The sequence below is a fragment of the Taeniopygia guttata genome, chromosome 5, assembly GCF_048771995.1.
Source record: "Taeniopygia guttata chromosome 5, bTaeGut7.mat, whole genome shotgun sequence".
Classification (NCBI taxonomy): Eukaryota; Metazoa; Chordata; class Aves; order Passeriformes; family Estrildidae; genus Taeniopygia; species Taeniopygia guttata.
This window is the reverse complement of record NC_133030.1, coordinates 10,832,740-10,847,737: the sequence shown is the minus strand read 5'-3', so window position 1 is coordinate 10,847,737 and position 14,998 is coordinate 10,832,740. Positions and strand designations below refer to the sequence as shown.

The following is a 14,998-nucleotide window of genomic DNA, read 5'->3' as shown; positions in this document are numbered from 1 at the left end:
CTAATCCACAAGCATCTTTTTCTTACATCCCTTTTTAATTTATGGTTTAAACAGAGGCAAAATCTTTTAGACAGAAAATAATATACTGAGCTGACTGATAATCAACACATCAAGAGAATCTGATGTAAGTTCTGAGTGATTTAGGATTTGCTTTAGGTTTAGTAAATAAATAGGCAGTTTAGGTGGGATAAAAAATAAATCTAAGAATCCTTTTAAAATATAACTGGTAGTTTTACCGGTATTTCATATTGTCCTCAAGTCAGCACTGAACCTCTCTTTTTTTTTTCCTAGATAGCATGGATGTAAGTATTAGTAAAATACTTTTGGGGTGCTCATTTCAATTGCCGTTCAATGTTTTCCTGGGTTGTGAATGTTTAAATCTAGATTAATGAACTTCTGGAGGAAGGTGCCACTTTCCACTCCTGTTTTTTCCTTTGTGTGTTCTAAAACCCTTCAGTGTTTTAATTTATCTATTAATTCATACCATGAGGTATCTGGGGAGACCTTAGAGCACCTTCCAGTACCTAAAGGTACCTCCAAGAAAGCTGGATAAGGACCTTGGACAAGGGCCTAAAGTGTCAGGGCAAAGGGGAATGGATTTTAAGTGACGGAGGGGGTGGATTTAGACGGGATATTGGGAAGAAATTACTCAATCAGAGCACGGTGAGCCCCTGACACAAGTTTCCCACAGAAGCTGTGGCTGCCCCATTCTTGAAGTGCTCAAGGCCAGGTTCGAAAGAGCTTGGATCAACCTGGGATAGTCGAAGGTATTCCTGTCCGTGGCAAGAACGAACGGTCTTGAAATTCCCTTCCAACCCCAAAGTGGCGATGGCCCAGGCATGGCCACATGACGCGTGAGGGAGGGTGGCACACACGTTCCTGCAAAGCATTCCTGGAAGCCTTCCCGGCCGGCGGGAGCAGGGAGCACCCGCGAACCTCCCGCTGTCCGGCCTGAGGGAGCGCTTCTCCCGCCGTGGCTCCGTCAGCGGCTCCCGGCCGCCGCCCCGCCCCGGAGGCGGCACCGCCGGGAGAGGCAGCACCGGCTGAGGCAGCGTCGCATCGCCGCTCCCTGCACACGGCAGGATTTGCCCGGGGAAGGTGAGCGGGACAAGCCCGGAGTAGCGCCGGCAGCCCGGCGAGGCCAAGCGGTGGCCGCGGGGGGAGCGCGCAGGTCCCCGCTGCGGGGCAGAGAAGGGGGCAGAAAGCGGGGAGAAAGGCGGCTTTCCCCGGGAGCCACGGGGAGCGTGTGGCTGGAGCTGCGCGCTCGGGCCGGGGCAGGTGTGCTCCGGCCGTGGCCGTGCCCTGAGTCACGGCGGCCGCACCGCAGTGCGCTGCGCTGCGCTGGCCGGGCGCGGGGCCGAGCGGCGGAGCGGCCGCGCAGGGCGGGGGAACGCGGCCAGGAGGCACCGGCACCTGCCCCGCCGCGGGGATGCGGCTCCCCGTCCCCTTCCCCTGTCCTTTCCCCTTTCCCCCCATGCTGGCTTCTGCGATGACAGCAGCAGCGGGTCTTGCCCGCCTGCCTCCTCCCAGGTGGGACTGCAGAGAAATTCTGTTTCACAACCGGGCACTGCGCTGTAGCAGCTGCTGTTGCTTGTCATTGAGATGGGTCGGATGCTCGACTGATACAACTAATTTAGAAAATTCAGTTTAAGAGGTGTTTTCTCCTTTAATTTGTTCTAAGTCACGTTGTGAATTGCTGTTTATATATACAGTAATTGTTTTCCAAAGGTCGGAATTTCCTTATGTCGGGAAATTGAAAACAATTGTTTTCCCAAAAGTCGATGCATTGAATTACTACTGTTTTGCTGGCTCTGATGATTTTTATTCATCTGCCTTATATTTATGCTGGTCATAACTTGGTGTTGCTAAAAGGCAAAGCTGTTTTCGTCTGCTGACACATGGGTGACTGAGGACGCTTGGAAGATGGAGAGATTCCCAGGGTAGTTCTGTCTGCTGTCCAGAAGGGCTCTTGCTGTAACCACCAGGCTTTACAGTGCTCCTTTAGATCCACATCACCGTGGGACAAGCCTCTGGCCTCGAAGGGCTTCTTGAAAAGTTGTTTGTTTACCCAAGAAAATAAGCTCATCTTGCACATAACGGTTTTGTTTTTTATAGTTTCCCCTCTGTTCAACAGTAAGTCATTACAGAGAGGAGAAAAAAGAGAGCAGGTTGGTATTTTTAGTCATGAGATGGGGTTAAGATACCTTTGGATAGGTTTAGGTTTTTTGTTTGATGAGGTTTGGGTTTTTTTGTCAGTAGAAAAATCAACTAGACTTAAGGTTGAAAAGTATTTAAATACTTCTTTGCTGTGAACCCATCTTGTCAAGTCCACAGGCACTGTTCTGGGAGGAAAAAGCTCCATCCTAATTTGGTTAATGACTGCCATGCTAAAATCTTATAGTTGCAGACGGACAGTAACACTACAGTTTTATCAGATGTAAGACTTGTTTTCTGAATACCTTTAATATTTTGGAACTTTGAATGCCACTTGGGCTTTAAAGACAAACATAAATCATGTCCTCCTAGCACAAGTGTGGTCCCTCTCTCCCTGCTGTGTCTCCTTGATGCCTCCTCAGAATATCCCACTCTGCAGTAGCAGAGGTTTTTCAGTAGGAGCTATGATTGTAGTTCAGAGTCTGTGTGCAGAAATCTGTCTGAGAACTCCTGCTTTGGAGCTGCCTATGTTTAAAAAATTCCTGACCTTCCCATCGCACTGCTGCCTACGGATTGCAGCAGCCATGGAGACCTGAGCCACTGCTGCAGGCACTTGGTGAGTTATTGCCTGTGTCAGTCCCTCAGTGAGAGGAGAAATTTTGGGAGAGGAGAGGCAAAAGCTCCTGCAGAGCAGCCAAACCTCTTGCAACCCCTTGAGAGAGGAGAAAGGAGAGCAGTCTGGCTCCAGGGTTACTGGGGAATTGCTGAAAGAGAAAAAGCATTTGAGACCATGCTTTTTGTTAGGTGCATTTGTAGCTGTGAGAAATTGGGAGGCCTGTTGAATGGTGTAATCAGAGAGGAGAGAGGAGACCCATCTGAGCCTGTCAGGGCTCAAATACCAGTTGTGAGAATAAAAATCCTGTTCTCAGAATAAAAATCCTCCCTTGGAAAGTGAAGTTATTTTTCTCTCTTGTGTTTTCCTGCTTTTCCTGGACAGTGCTCTCAGTTTTACACTGAAACAAGTCTTGAAACCTTGGTTCATCACCGGGCACTTTGCTCTTAAATAAATAAACTTGTAATATCTCTTTATGCCCTTAAATTAGGGAGGAAGCATGACCAAGATGAACTGCATCCTACTGACTGCCTGCATTGTTCTGATTACTTTTTGTGGCTCTGGTGAGTAGAAGAGGGGCACTTTATGGTTTAATGTTATGGCAGAGGCTGGGAAAATCATGGACAAAAATGCCAGAGGGAGTAAAAAACAGCAAGAAAGGTCTGGATTATTTAATACCACTGTGGGGCATGTCAGCAACCATTGAAGTAGGGCTTAGCTTTTGTTCTGATTGTCTTGGGTCGAGACAATCAGAACAGGAGATTCTCAGGAGAGAGAATTTGGGGCAGGATGTGGTGCTGCTTAACACAACAGAAAATTACTATTTTGCTGCTAGAGAATGGGATTCCTCTTGTGTGAATTTGAAACTAGTGTGTAGTATGAGAGGGAAAGGAGATAGAATTTAAAAAATTGATAGAATAAAGCTCAGCTGCAAGTATCTGTCATTGCCTGGAAAAGGCAGTCTTCAAGAGCAGATAAAAGGAGCAAACGAATATCTTGTTCTGCAGGCAGATAATGGTGTTTTAAAAAGTGACATAAATACATGCTTCAAGATATGCCTATCAAAATTGTCAGCCTCAATTGGTGCACTGACATAAGCTTGTCAATTTTAATTGACTTTAGCAATTTTAGCTGAAATCTTGATCTTAACAACCAGGCAGGTATTTTGTGACAATTAGATGCAGATAAGTGATTCTTCTTTTGTTTGGTTTTTTTTTTTTTCCCCTTTTTAATGCTGCTGCTGCTGTCTCAGTAGTTTATTACTCAGTGAAGATAAACCCTTGTTGTCTTAGGTTATACCTTAAGATGTTACCACTGTGACAACAGCCCTACCCTGTGCAGGACCAACAGCACTTGCTTAACGACTGAAGACACTTGCTTGCAGTTAAAATTTGGTATGTACAGTGTCCCACAGACTTAAAATAAACCCACTTGGATCAGCTTTCATTGCCTGGACACCTCTAATCTGGCCTTAGCATGTGTATCTCAGCCTCACTAAAAATGAACTTGCAAATACTCATGAAGGTCATGCTTGTACTCAAGCAATAATGTAATGATTTAGATATGGGAGTTGTAGCTGTACAAGCATGTACACAGATAGCTGTATATCCAGATTTAAAAAATAAGCAAACAAACAAACAAAAACCTACACAAGGAAGTTGGAAAAAATTAAAGACAACACTGAGTTTCAAATGCAAGTTGTTACTCTATGAAAACAGATAAAGGATGCGTAGCCCACAAAATAAAGCTGGTGATGAATGGCTCAGTTGTTTATGAATTGACACTATTAAAATAAATTCTTTTTTCCTGAGGATGAAGTAATTTGTGTCTCAGGATGGACATCTTTAACTAGATCAGGTTGCTCAGAGTCTGGCCTTGAATGTTTCCAGGGATGGGACATCCACCACCCCTCTGGACAATCTGTGACGGTGTTTTACCACACTTACCGACTCTTCCAGCTGTCTTCTGCACATTCTTCGTTGAGAGCCTTGTCAAGTGCTGACCCAGGCTGCTCGGGCAGTGCTGGAGTCCCCATCCCTGGAGGGATTTAAAGGCTATGTGGATGTGGCACCTGGGGACATGGGTTAGTGGAGGGCTTGGCAGTGCTGGGTTAAAGATTGGGCTTGATGATCCAGAACCAGAACACAGAACCAGTTAGGTCTTATTCAGCCTAAATGGTTCTGTGAATGCAGGCTGAGCTGGCTGGTGATGTCAGGTATCACTCAAGCTTACCCTGTATTTCCCAGTGGGTAAATTGGATACACAGTACTAAATTCCTAGTGAAAGCAAATTTGGAATCTTCTAAACAATTGAACTTAAAAAAGGAAGTACATGTCTGTGGCAAAACCAAAACTACAGGGATGATGCTGGGGGCACAAATGGCCTGTGAACTACAGGACACAAGACTTTACAAAAAGTGTCCCTTTTGGAGAGGGTAAGAGGCCAAGCCCAGTGTCCCTGAAATCTTGTGTCAAATTCTCATTCTCAGTTTGCTTTGAAACTGGGGGCACATTTTATACCTTATTAGCCACTGCTGTGCAGAGTGCTGTGGGTGGGACTGTGGTCAGACTTTCCACTCTTTGTACAGAATATTTCTTGATAGGAAGTTTGTGCTGAGTCTGTGCAGCATTTCTGGGGCTGAAGAACCAGATCATGCAGCTTCTGCCTCCCTCCACTGTCCCCTGATGCCATGGCAACACAGACCACAAGGCCTCCATCCAATTTCTGTGTTTGCACTATGGGCCCTGTCACAGATTGAGCTTTGCCTTCTCCTCACAGTTTTATTCTCTTAACAGTAGCAGCCTAAGCCCTACTTCTGTCTGTACCAGAAACGGTGTTACTGTCAATACTCTCCTAATCTGTGTAATTTTTTTTGTTCCATAGGTAAATTGAGAACTTTCTCCTGTTGGAAGGCATCCCAGTGCAATGTGAATGAAATTGCTGATTCCTTCTTGTTGGATAATTTTGAATTCTTTTGCTGCCAACATGACCTGTGCAATGAGAGTGCAATTACTGGGGTTAACAAAGCAGCCTTCAGTATTGCTTCTCTAATGGCCATGTTATGGATGTTCCTGTAATAATCCTGATTTGTAAGCTGTCCTTTCAAGATGAAGTTACACAAAACCATTAACTCTTTTCTATATAGCATATTTTCAGCTCCTGTCCATAGGCAGAAACATTCCTGTGTAATTTTGTTTCCCAAGGTTGTGTCTGTTAAATCACTGCCTCCATTCATGGGAAGGAGATGTGTGTTGTTACCAGTTATTGAGTGTTTTGATCTGTCCCCCTGCTCATGGGGAAGGTCAGCTCTTGTGAAGTCATGTTATCTTGGCAAACTCCAGTGGGTAATGTGAAGGAGAAGAACACTACAGCTTTTCTGCTGAAAACTCTTTGTTTTCCTATCACATAAACTGTCATTATTTTTGGCTGGCACTTCTGTAGGTTTTGATTTGTTTTGCTTTGGATCCTCCTTGTCACAAACCAAGCAGTGGATTTGCCCTCAACACAAGAAGTGTTGGATTATGTGTACCTTGTTGCAGTCTTTCTGATGAATATGGAAATATTCAGTTTCAAGTCATTTAAACACTTTGTTCCCATCACTGTACTTTTTTTTTCTTTTTCTACAAGCCAATGATATAACCTTGTCAAGTGCTGTTATTTTGGGAGAAAGCATCTACAGTTCTTAAACCAAAACCAAAATATTGCTATAAGTGAGAAATACTTCTCTCTTTTTTAAAAAAAAAATATATATATATTTCTGTGAGCATGTAGACAAGATGTGATAGCTTCTTTTTGGATTTTCCTCATATATTATCCATGCTTAGGATTTTAAGTGAGCATGTGCTTTGCACTGAGTATTTATTGGTATACTGAAAATCAATTATAAAATCCTAAGAAGATGAAATAGCACATGTAGGTTACTTCCCCACCTAGTTAGCTTTTGGGTTTTGTTGAAAACAGCAACATGTAAACTTAACCCTTCAAGCTTCTACCTAAGAGTATTAAAATCTTGCAGAACTTTCTTTCCATAAATGCCAATGCACAGTATAGGTGTGTATTTATATAGCATGAATAATACCTGCTCCATCAAATTCTGAAATACTTACATTGCTCTGCTCCGTGGTGGAGGCAGACCTTGGGACATCTCTGGTACCTGGGGACCCTCTCAGTCAGGTGAGATGCCAGATCCTCCTTTTACTTCTGGAACTGCTGGCATATCCCTGCCAGAGTTGTGTCCATTGCCAATGGGCTATCCTCTTCCTGAGGACCCTCACTTGTGCTCCTGACACCAGTGACACCAGTCCACCAGTCACAACAAGGGTGTTGTTCCAAATCCCTGATGTAATCCACAATGTATCTTTTGGCTGAGCTTATTGTAGCTATGAAAGTGTCCTGGGATCTTTCCCATCACTCTAAATATAGAAGTCGTCCTGTCTTTGATAAATAAAAATGTAAAAAAGAAGAACGTGGAGTGTGTGGTGATTTAATGGTATTTACAGCTGGATAGAATTCCAGTTGTTTTCATGGGAGGTGCATCCATGCTTCCCATCCAGAGACTCAGCAGGTTCCAAGTAGACTTCTCTCCTTCCTTATTTTTATTTCCCACATGATTAAAAAGAGACACTGGAAGACAGCAATTTCTGCACAATGACTTTTTCCATTGCTGCAGCACCATTTGTCAAACTCAGGCTCATTTCTGGTGAAAAAGTATTAAAGCACTGACTCGGTATAAATTGGGGGAAGGTTTGTAGCAGAGAGGTATCTTTTGTTGGACAAGGTGATAGATTCCTTATGCTTAAATCATTCTGATGGCAGCATTTTTCCCTAGTATATTGTCACTGTCTCTTTTTGATGGTGGTAATTTTAAACTTGTTTCATTGCTGTATGGCCTGCATAAAATATTCTTTGTTGTTAAGTGCAAAAAGAAGCTCTGTATTTTGTGTGTCTAATCTTCAAGCAATCATTTTTACTATTTCTTTTTTGATAGCCTTGAACACTTTGTCTAAATTATACTTTTTTGTTTCTCTTCTAGAAGCAGCCTAAGCCTTGTGTTTTAAATGTGTTACTTTATTCTTGTAAAGATCAACCAGAACGTGATTTAATTCCTGTAAGGTTTGCATTTTCTGAGTCTGGCTGTGCTGACTGCTGAGCTTTCTCCTGCTGGCTATTGAACAGTGGCTGCTCCTTGAACTTTGTCATTCCTCCCCCTGCTGCTGCTGTGTTATGCCCAGATTTGCTGGCCAGTCCGCTAAGAGGACCATTAAAACCAAGAGGGACATGAAAACTTTATTTCAAGTATTAAAATACTGAAATCTGTTCAACTCTGAGTCCACCAGGACTCCCAAGTCCTCTGCTGTTTTCCCCCAGTCAGCACCCAGCCTGTGCTGGTGCCTGGGGTGATTCCCAGTGTTTGGGGTGGGTGTCACAAAGTGGTGCCTGAAAGCCAGGGACTCCTGGCTTTGGGTCTCCCTCAGTGGGAATCTCAGCCAGATATTTTGTGTAGTTCAGCTGTGTCCTCTGAGATTCAGGACAATAAAGTAAACTCAGGGTGCTGCAGCGCAGAGGTGTCTGTTGCCCCCTGCAGTGACTGCTGGGTAACTTGGCACTGTTGCCAGGGTTGCTTTGGTTTTATTTTGTAATTCTCTGAGTGGCTTGCTCTATTCTGCATTAGTGGTGTGACTAAAACCCCATCCTTTGAATGTGCTTTTTATGCCACTACACATCGTTTATGTACTAATGGTCAGATTGCTCTATAACCAGCAGTCTCTTTTTGTGGGGGGACACACAAGTTATATAGGAACAAGAAGGTTACAAATGGAAGCTTCATCAACAGCAGGAATTCATTCTTGCGATCTCTTTTTGCCATGAATTCCTCCTCCAAGTCCTCATGGTGGTGACCAGGAGTACTTTGACTTGACCTTGGGCATGGAAAGAGCTTGGAAGCCTCCTGGTACTGGTAGGTATGTGAGGCTGATACACGTGGTTGAGAAGAATTTGGCTTTATCCTGTGTGAAATCCCTCTCTTTTACCATCCCTCATCAAAGATGAGGTGGGATGTCTCTGCGTTATTTCAGGATGCAGGAAATTGTGAAAAGAAGCAGATTCATGGGGAAAAGCAGACAGGCCGAGCAAGCCATTTCCTCCCACGGCTTTTTGGTGTGAGAGGAATGAGGAGGCTGACCAATGAGCAGCTTTATTTTGTAAAAATGAGTAGCTAAGATAACAGAATAGTTCCAGCAGAGAGCTGCACATTAAGTACCTCACTGTTGCACTAACTGGGGCATCTGGATACTGCTGTATTATAAATATTAAATGCATTTAACAACAGCGGGTTCCTCCAGCTGGAAGAGAGTTTCATGTGTCTGAATCTCTGTGTGTCTCCAAGGGTTTGGTTCTCACTGGTAAAAACAGTCAGTCCTAAGCTGGCATCACAGCAGGGGAGTTTGGCTATGCCTAATCATCCAAGAAAGCGTTGTCTGTGAGATCCCCGTGTTTATTGAAGCAGAAAAAAGCACACTGCACTTTCTGACTCCACACAAGGTGAATACTGCACTAACAGCACAGTGCTAACACCATTCTGCGTTTTAGAGGTGGAGAAGGAGCAACTAATTGGCTGTGAGATCCCCAAAAGAAGTGTGTTGCCATCTCCACTCCCATCTTTCCAAGAATAACTTATACATTGGGATAAAATGAAGACCTGCAGATTATATTATTTTTATGAGTATGACAACTTACAGCATATGGAAAACTGTCCTGGAGCCTAGGAAAAGGCAAATTAAAAATACTTTTGGTTTCTTCCTCCTAAGTGGAATGAGTAAAACCAAAAGGGTTAGGAGCAAAGTTCCCCTCCCAAATAAGGAAACCTCTGCATGTGATCCAGTGTTGGTTCTATTTAAGGGATAAGCAGTCTTGAATTGATTTAGATGCTTCTGAACCCATACCCCATGGCACACTAGTGCTGTTCAGGTATGACAGCTTCACCAGTCCTCCCTGCACAGGGCTGGTTTGATGCTTGATACAGTTCAAACCAGTCCCTCACACCATTTTGGTAGATAGGGATGGGAGTGAAGCACCTGCACTGCTGTTTTTTCCTCTCTCACAGGTATTTAGAGATGCTGCTGTGGGGCAGGTTTGGAGAAAAGCTATGGAGACACTGCAGGATGGGGGTAACATCACAAAGGTCACAGGTTGAGAGGATGGATGTTGTGGTCAGATTCACAATAGAATTCGTTTTGGAGACTGCTGCAAACCACATAAACCTTATTCTCCAGAGGATTCTCCATGGAGTGCTCTGTGCCACATGCAAGCCTGCGGTTCTGGAGTTCATTCCATGCTCAGATTGCTATTTCCAGAGATGCTAAAGTCTTTCAGGGATCTTCAGGCACCCATCATCATTAGCTGTCATGTTCCTAAGTGCTCAGGGCTTGGGCGAGAACATGCACAGTGTCATCATTTAGCTCGCATCCGAAAGGAATGATGGTAGGAGAGTTGCACCAGGAGATGATTAAAGAGATTAAAATGACAGCCACATATTGAAATCAAATGACTTTTAAAGTCTGATGGGTTTCTTCTTTCCTGCTCCCAGTCATGGTAATGCTGTAGGATCTTGTTATTCTCTGTTCTGTGGGATGCAGTGATGCTTGTCTGGGGAATGGTGGGGCTGTAGCCCAGAACCCAGTGCCAATTATCTCTAGAAATCTCTGGTTTGCACACAGATGAAAGGACTATCTAAAAGATTGCAAAATGCAAAATACAAATGGTGCTGCTGTCAGGTACAAGGCACAGCTTCCTTTTGTACCCGCCTGTTTTACCCTATAGCAAGCTGGAGGTGGTTTTTTTTTTTTTGTTTGGGTTTTTTTTTTTTGTTTGGTTTTTTTTTTTGTTTTTTTCCTGCTTAGAAAAAGGATTTTCAATCCATTCTTCTCCCTGAAAGTGAGATCAATACAACTATTGTTATGAAAACTCCCTTTCCTAATAATACAGCAGCCAGATTTTCTAGTATGAAAATGTTTTAACTTTGTAAATATCTCTCAATTACATTATACACTGCAATGTACTGAGCTGGTGGGATTTTACTGGAGACTTTGGCATTGCTCAAGTGTAAATGTAACAAACTAAAGGAGAGCCTAACCTGGAAAGAACGCCTCGGGGTAATGGCTTTAAATTGAAGGAAGGTGAGTTTAGAGTAGACATTAGGAAGAAATTCTCACCTGTGAGGACGGTGCTGATGCGCTGGCACAGATGAGCAGTTAATAAACACGTGGCAATGTGTAGGGAGACGCATGTCTGGCTTGTAGCTCCCTGCTTTCTCACAGAAAAATGGGAAAAACGTTTGAGAACACCAGGAGACCCACCAGCCTCCGGGCCGGAGCGCCGTTCGGGGGGCGGGCGGTCCTCCGCGCCGGCAGGGGGCGCTGCGGCGGGGCGGGGCCGCTCGCGGCGGGCGCGGCCGGGACTGCGGGGCCGCAGAGGCGGCGGTGGCGGGGCCGCGTCGGGGCTGAGGGGGCTCGGCGGCCGTGGGGCCGCGTCGGGGCTGAGGGGGCTCGGCGGCCGCGGCCGCCCCTCCGCCGCCCCGCAGGTGAGTGCAGACATCGCGGCACGGCAAAACTGCCCTCCGCTGCGGGCCCGCCCGGGCCTCGGCCGCTGCGAGCCCGCCCCGCCGAGCCCCTGAGGGGGAAAGGCGGGGGAGGTGGGGGGGGGCGGGGGGGGTCGTGCACTGGCGTTGCCAGGCGCTGATGGAGCCGGGCATGAGGGCTTGGAAATGTGGGAAAGGGTGGAAATGACTCTTTGGAGTTCTCTACGCCCCACATGCACCTGCAGTGCTCTGATCTGCGGTTTCTCCACTGGGTCACTCTTATAAAATAGTGCTTCCCTTGTATTATATACATATATTTATATATAATATATTTATTATGGAAAGTAAGTAACAATTCATATTAATATTTAAATGTGGTCAGTGTGACTAAGAACTAAGAAATCGTGTCCAAGTAATAGCTCTATGAATGTCTCAATATATTTTTACAGTGTGTGTGGGGTTTGGTTAACACTGCTTCAGTTTGTGCTGTGTGTTGTATGTTCGTGCCAAGGTTTTGTCCAGGAGCTTTTAGTTCATATATGGCACAGATCTCATGAAAACAAATTTAATTTGTTCATCAGAAGAACCAGCATCTTGGTGGGTGGAAGCAAAAGATTTCAGGTACTAGGAGAAAACAAATAAAAATGGTTTTCTTTCAGTGGGTGTGTTGCCAATTTCAGGGAATGGGTTTAAAATAATATTAGGTTTAGCTGAGTTGTTACACAGTTTGTTTTTCTGCTGTCGGCCTGTGGCAGAGAGGAGGGAGGGGACTGCCATCACCTTCCTCAGTAATGAGAGCTGGAATGAGCTGCTGCCCAAATCTGTCATGTGCCCCTTGTGCTGGGCCCTGTGGTCACTGACTCGGGGGACTGAGGAGGCTGGAAAGTGCCCAGATGAATAATACCAGATTAGTTTTTTTTCATCTGGATTTGGCTGCAGCTGGTAGGGAATGAGTTAGGAAGGCACAGCTGCCACTGGGGCTTTTCTTTTTGGTAACATTCTGTTGTGATCAGAGCTGAAACCTCAGTTGTACTTTTGAGCATTTGGAGAAAGTTGTTTTATAAAATTAAGCAACATCTGTTGTGTCTCGTGGAAGTTGTGGAAGATAAAGAGTTGAGGGATTGCAGCTTTAACTAAAGATTGCAGCTTTAACTTGCTGTCTGTACCTGAGAAAAAAAAGCAAAACCTATCCTTGGTTGAGTTCATGCCGGGTGGGAAACGCCTGATCAGTTTGGTTTCCCAACTTGATTTGGAAAAATGTCAGTGTTTAGTTTCACTGATGTAAATTAAAAAAAAAAACAAACCATCAGGAAGGAGCAGTTGAGGTATTTGGGTAGGAATGCTGGCAGGTGAGTCCAGCAAAATGATTCTGTCAGTCAGAGCTGGAAATGAGCTGAAATATTTACAAATGCACCGCCGTGTTCCATCTAGTGAGTCATTCTGGCCTCTTTGTACCTGGGTGAGCCTTTGGTGTCTGGAAGTGAGCTTTTCACTGGGAACAGGTTTGATGTTACAGCTCTGCAGTGGTTATGAGAGGAGGGTTTTGCTTACAGGTTCTGCAATTCCCATCCCCACACCCATGGCTCGTTTGCTGATTTTAATGTTAGGAGAGATCCTTAGGACAATCCAGTCTGGAATTGTAGGTGATGCGGGCCATAGGTTGCAGAGTGTGATTCTTGGGTTGAGCTTTGGAGTGATGAACTGGTTTAGAGGCAGCCTCTGCTGTCAGGCTGCATTCTTTCAAAGATAAGACGTGTGCTATAAACTGCTTTCCAAATTCAGGCCTGGTCTGTGGATGTGTGTTTCAGAAGTCTGTAATACAGAGTGGGAAGGACACAAGATTTTCCTCTGGGTGTTGCTAATCGAGAGTGACAATTGCTGAGCAGGTGCAGTGCTGGTTGTACTTTTCAGGTAAGCAGCAGTCAGAGTAATTCAAGCAGTTTGATGTTATTTAATGTTTTTAGCCTTAATGTGATTTTTTTTAGAAATCTGTTTTGATGTAATCCCAGCGTTCCTGCAGTGTCAGGCAGTGTTTAAGGTCAGGTTAAATATTAGCAAACTATATGTGGTTTGTGTCTTCTATTTATATGTTGGAGAGGCAGCTGTGCTGAATAATACTTCATGGCATTTACTCTTTAAAGACTTCTCTGGATTATTTTTGGAAGTATTGGCATTTTACTGACTGGCAGTTTTTAGAAAAGGCATGTTATGCATATTTTGGACATAATGAGAAGTGTTGTTTCTCACTGGTGGTATAGTGGAGATCAGAGGTGCTGTCAGAACTGAGCAAATCACGCTCAAGCATTTCACAACGAGATACATAGAAGTATGAAGTAGTTACAAGTATGAGTCCCTGATACTTACTGTGGTATTATTTCATTTATTTTTCTGTAGCCATCGTGGAACTATGTGGAAATGGGGTAGTGGAGATGATTCTCCTTCCAAAACAGCAGTAAGTACTGAATTACTATTAATATCTTTTTAAGACTTTCTGACACAGAAAATCTTCCATTTTTCACACACTAACTATATGTATTTTCTCTTTTATAAAGCAGTTGTAAGACTAATTTTAACATAACAGTTCTAGGGCTCAAAAGTTGAGTTGTATGTTGTTTATCTCCTTGATATTTAATCTCTTATGCCTTCCACAGCTGTTGTGCTTGCCCTGACTGCTTATCCTGCCTTAAGGAAACATCTGTAGGAGTTACATAAGCTGCATCCTCAGGGTATCTTTGGGTAGAGTAGGTTCAAGATCAATATTTTACGAGTATTTATTTTATTTAGCAGCACTGCTGGCTCTCACAACACAAATCAAGGGAATGAGGAAGTTCAGGTGTTCATACCTAGAATGCTTGGGTGGTTTTGCTATATTTCAAGCCAAGCTTGCTAAAGCAGCTCATAAAGTTTAGAATTCCATGTGGCCTGGTAAAACCAGCCTGCTATAAGTATATATAACCCATGGAAGTTTTAGCATTGCATTTGCTGACTGTTGTAATAAAGTGAGACACCAAGTGCAGGCATTTGAGGGGCAGTGCTGTGTGCCCTGTTTGGCTTTTTGGAAGCACCCTGGATCTCCCCATGCTGAATGTTCCCCTGGATCCCCGCAGGCTGCAGGTTCTGGGGACGTGGAAAGCACAGCAGTGACGGATCTGACGGAGCAGCTGATGAGCACTGAGCAGCTGCTGGCACAGCTAAAGGAGCTTCTCAGGGAGAAGGATGCTGAGCTCCGGAGCAAAGATCTTCAGTTAAAGGTACTGAGCATGTGTTCGTGTCAAAATCATTGTTTAAAATCCCCCTTCAGTCCTTTTTGGCATGTTTTACAAGCTTCTAATCTGTTACAGCAGCTCTGGGATGGTCACAAGGAGCTGTTCTGGGGTCTGGCCATTGCTGCTTTTTCCCAGTGTGTGTTCTGTTCCAGGATTGAGCTAGAAGGAATTTATATCTAATATCCTGAAGGCTTTTTTTGGACTTTTTATTCTTTCAAAAAAAATCATAAGGTTGATTTTTTCCTACGAGAGGTTTCTTTCTGCCCTTTTTCTTTGTGGATGTGAACAGCCAAGTATTAAATTACTGCATGTTTTAAAACTCATTGTATATCGAGTTCTCTTTAAAAAAAAAAAGAAATAAGCTTTTACACTATCATAAAGGTGTCTTTT

At 44.2% G+C, this 14,998-nt stretch overlaps 2 protein-coding genes across 9 annotated transcripts in view; both read left to right on the top strand.

The window, feature by feature from the left end:
* The first annotated feature begins 941 nt into the window (after positions 1-941).
* Positions 942-7,232, top strand: LOC115495401 (CD59 glycoprotein). The gene is made up of 4 exons (XM_072929533.1): positions 942-1,098; positions 3,258-3,330; positions 4,060-4,161; positions 5,651-7,232. Exons 2-4 carry the CDS (start codon positions 3,267-3,269, stop codon positions 5,842-5,844), a joined length of 360 nt encoding a protein of 119 aa, XP_072785634.1. The 5' UTR covers positions 942-1,098; positions 3,258-3,266; the 3' UTR covers positions 5,845-7,232.
* Positions 7,233-11,166: 3,934 nt separating this feature from the next.
* LOC100218173 (uncharacterized) overlaps positions 11,167-14,998 on the top strand; it is a 34,306-nt gene continuing 30,474 nt past the window's right edge. For 6 of the 8 annotated variants that reach the window (XM_072929528.1, XM_072929529.1, XM_030273526.4 and 3 more), the window contains exons 1-3: positions 11,186-11,345; positions 13,737-13,794; positions 14,450-14,593. In XM_072929528.1, the coding sequence (XP_072785629.1) occupies positions 13,750-13,794; positions 14,450-14,593 (189 nt within the window). In that variant the 5' untranslated portion in view covers positions 11,186-11,345; positions 13,737-13,749. Of the gene's footprint in view, positions 11,346-13,150; positions 13,254-13,736; positions 13,795-14,449; positions 14,594-14,998 lie in introns of all 8 variants that reach the window. The other 2 variants (XM_072929526.1, XM_072929527.1) reach the window with 2 other exon arrangements.

Bases quoted from the DNA above. Each gene is read 5' to 3' on its own strand.
- LOC115495401 (XM_072929533.1), top strand. From the start codon at position 3,267: ATGACCAAGATGAACTGCATCCTACTGACTGCCTGCATTGTTCTGATT. The intron at 3,331-4,059 runs GTGAGTAGAAGA...TTGTTGTCTTAG, and splicing joins GATTACTTTTTGTGGCTCTG to GTTATACCTTAAGATGTTAC. The intron at 4,162-5,650 runs GTATGTACAGTG...TTTGTTCCATAG, and splicing joins TTGCTTGCAGTTAAAATTTG to GTAAATTGAGAACTTTCTCC.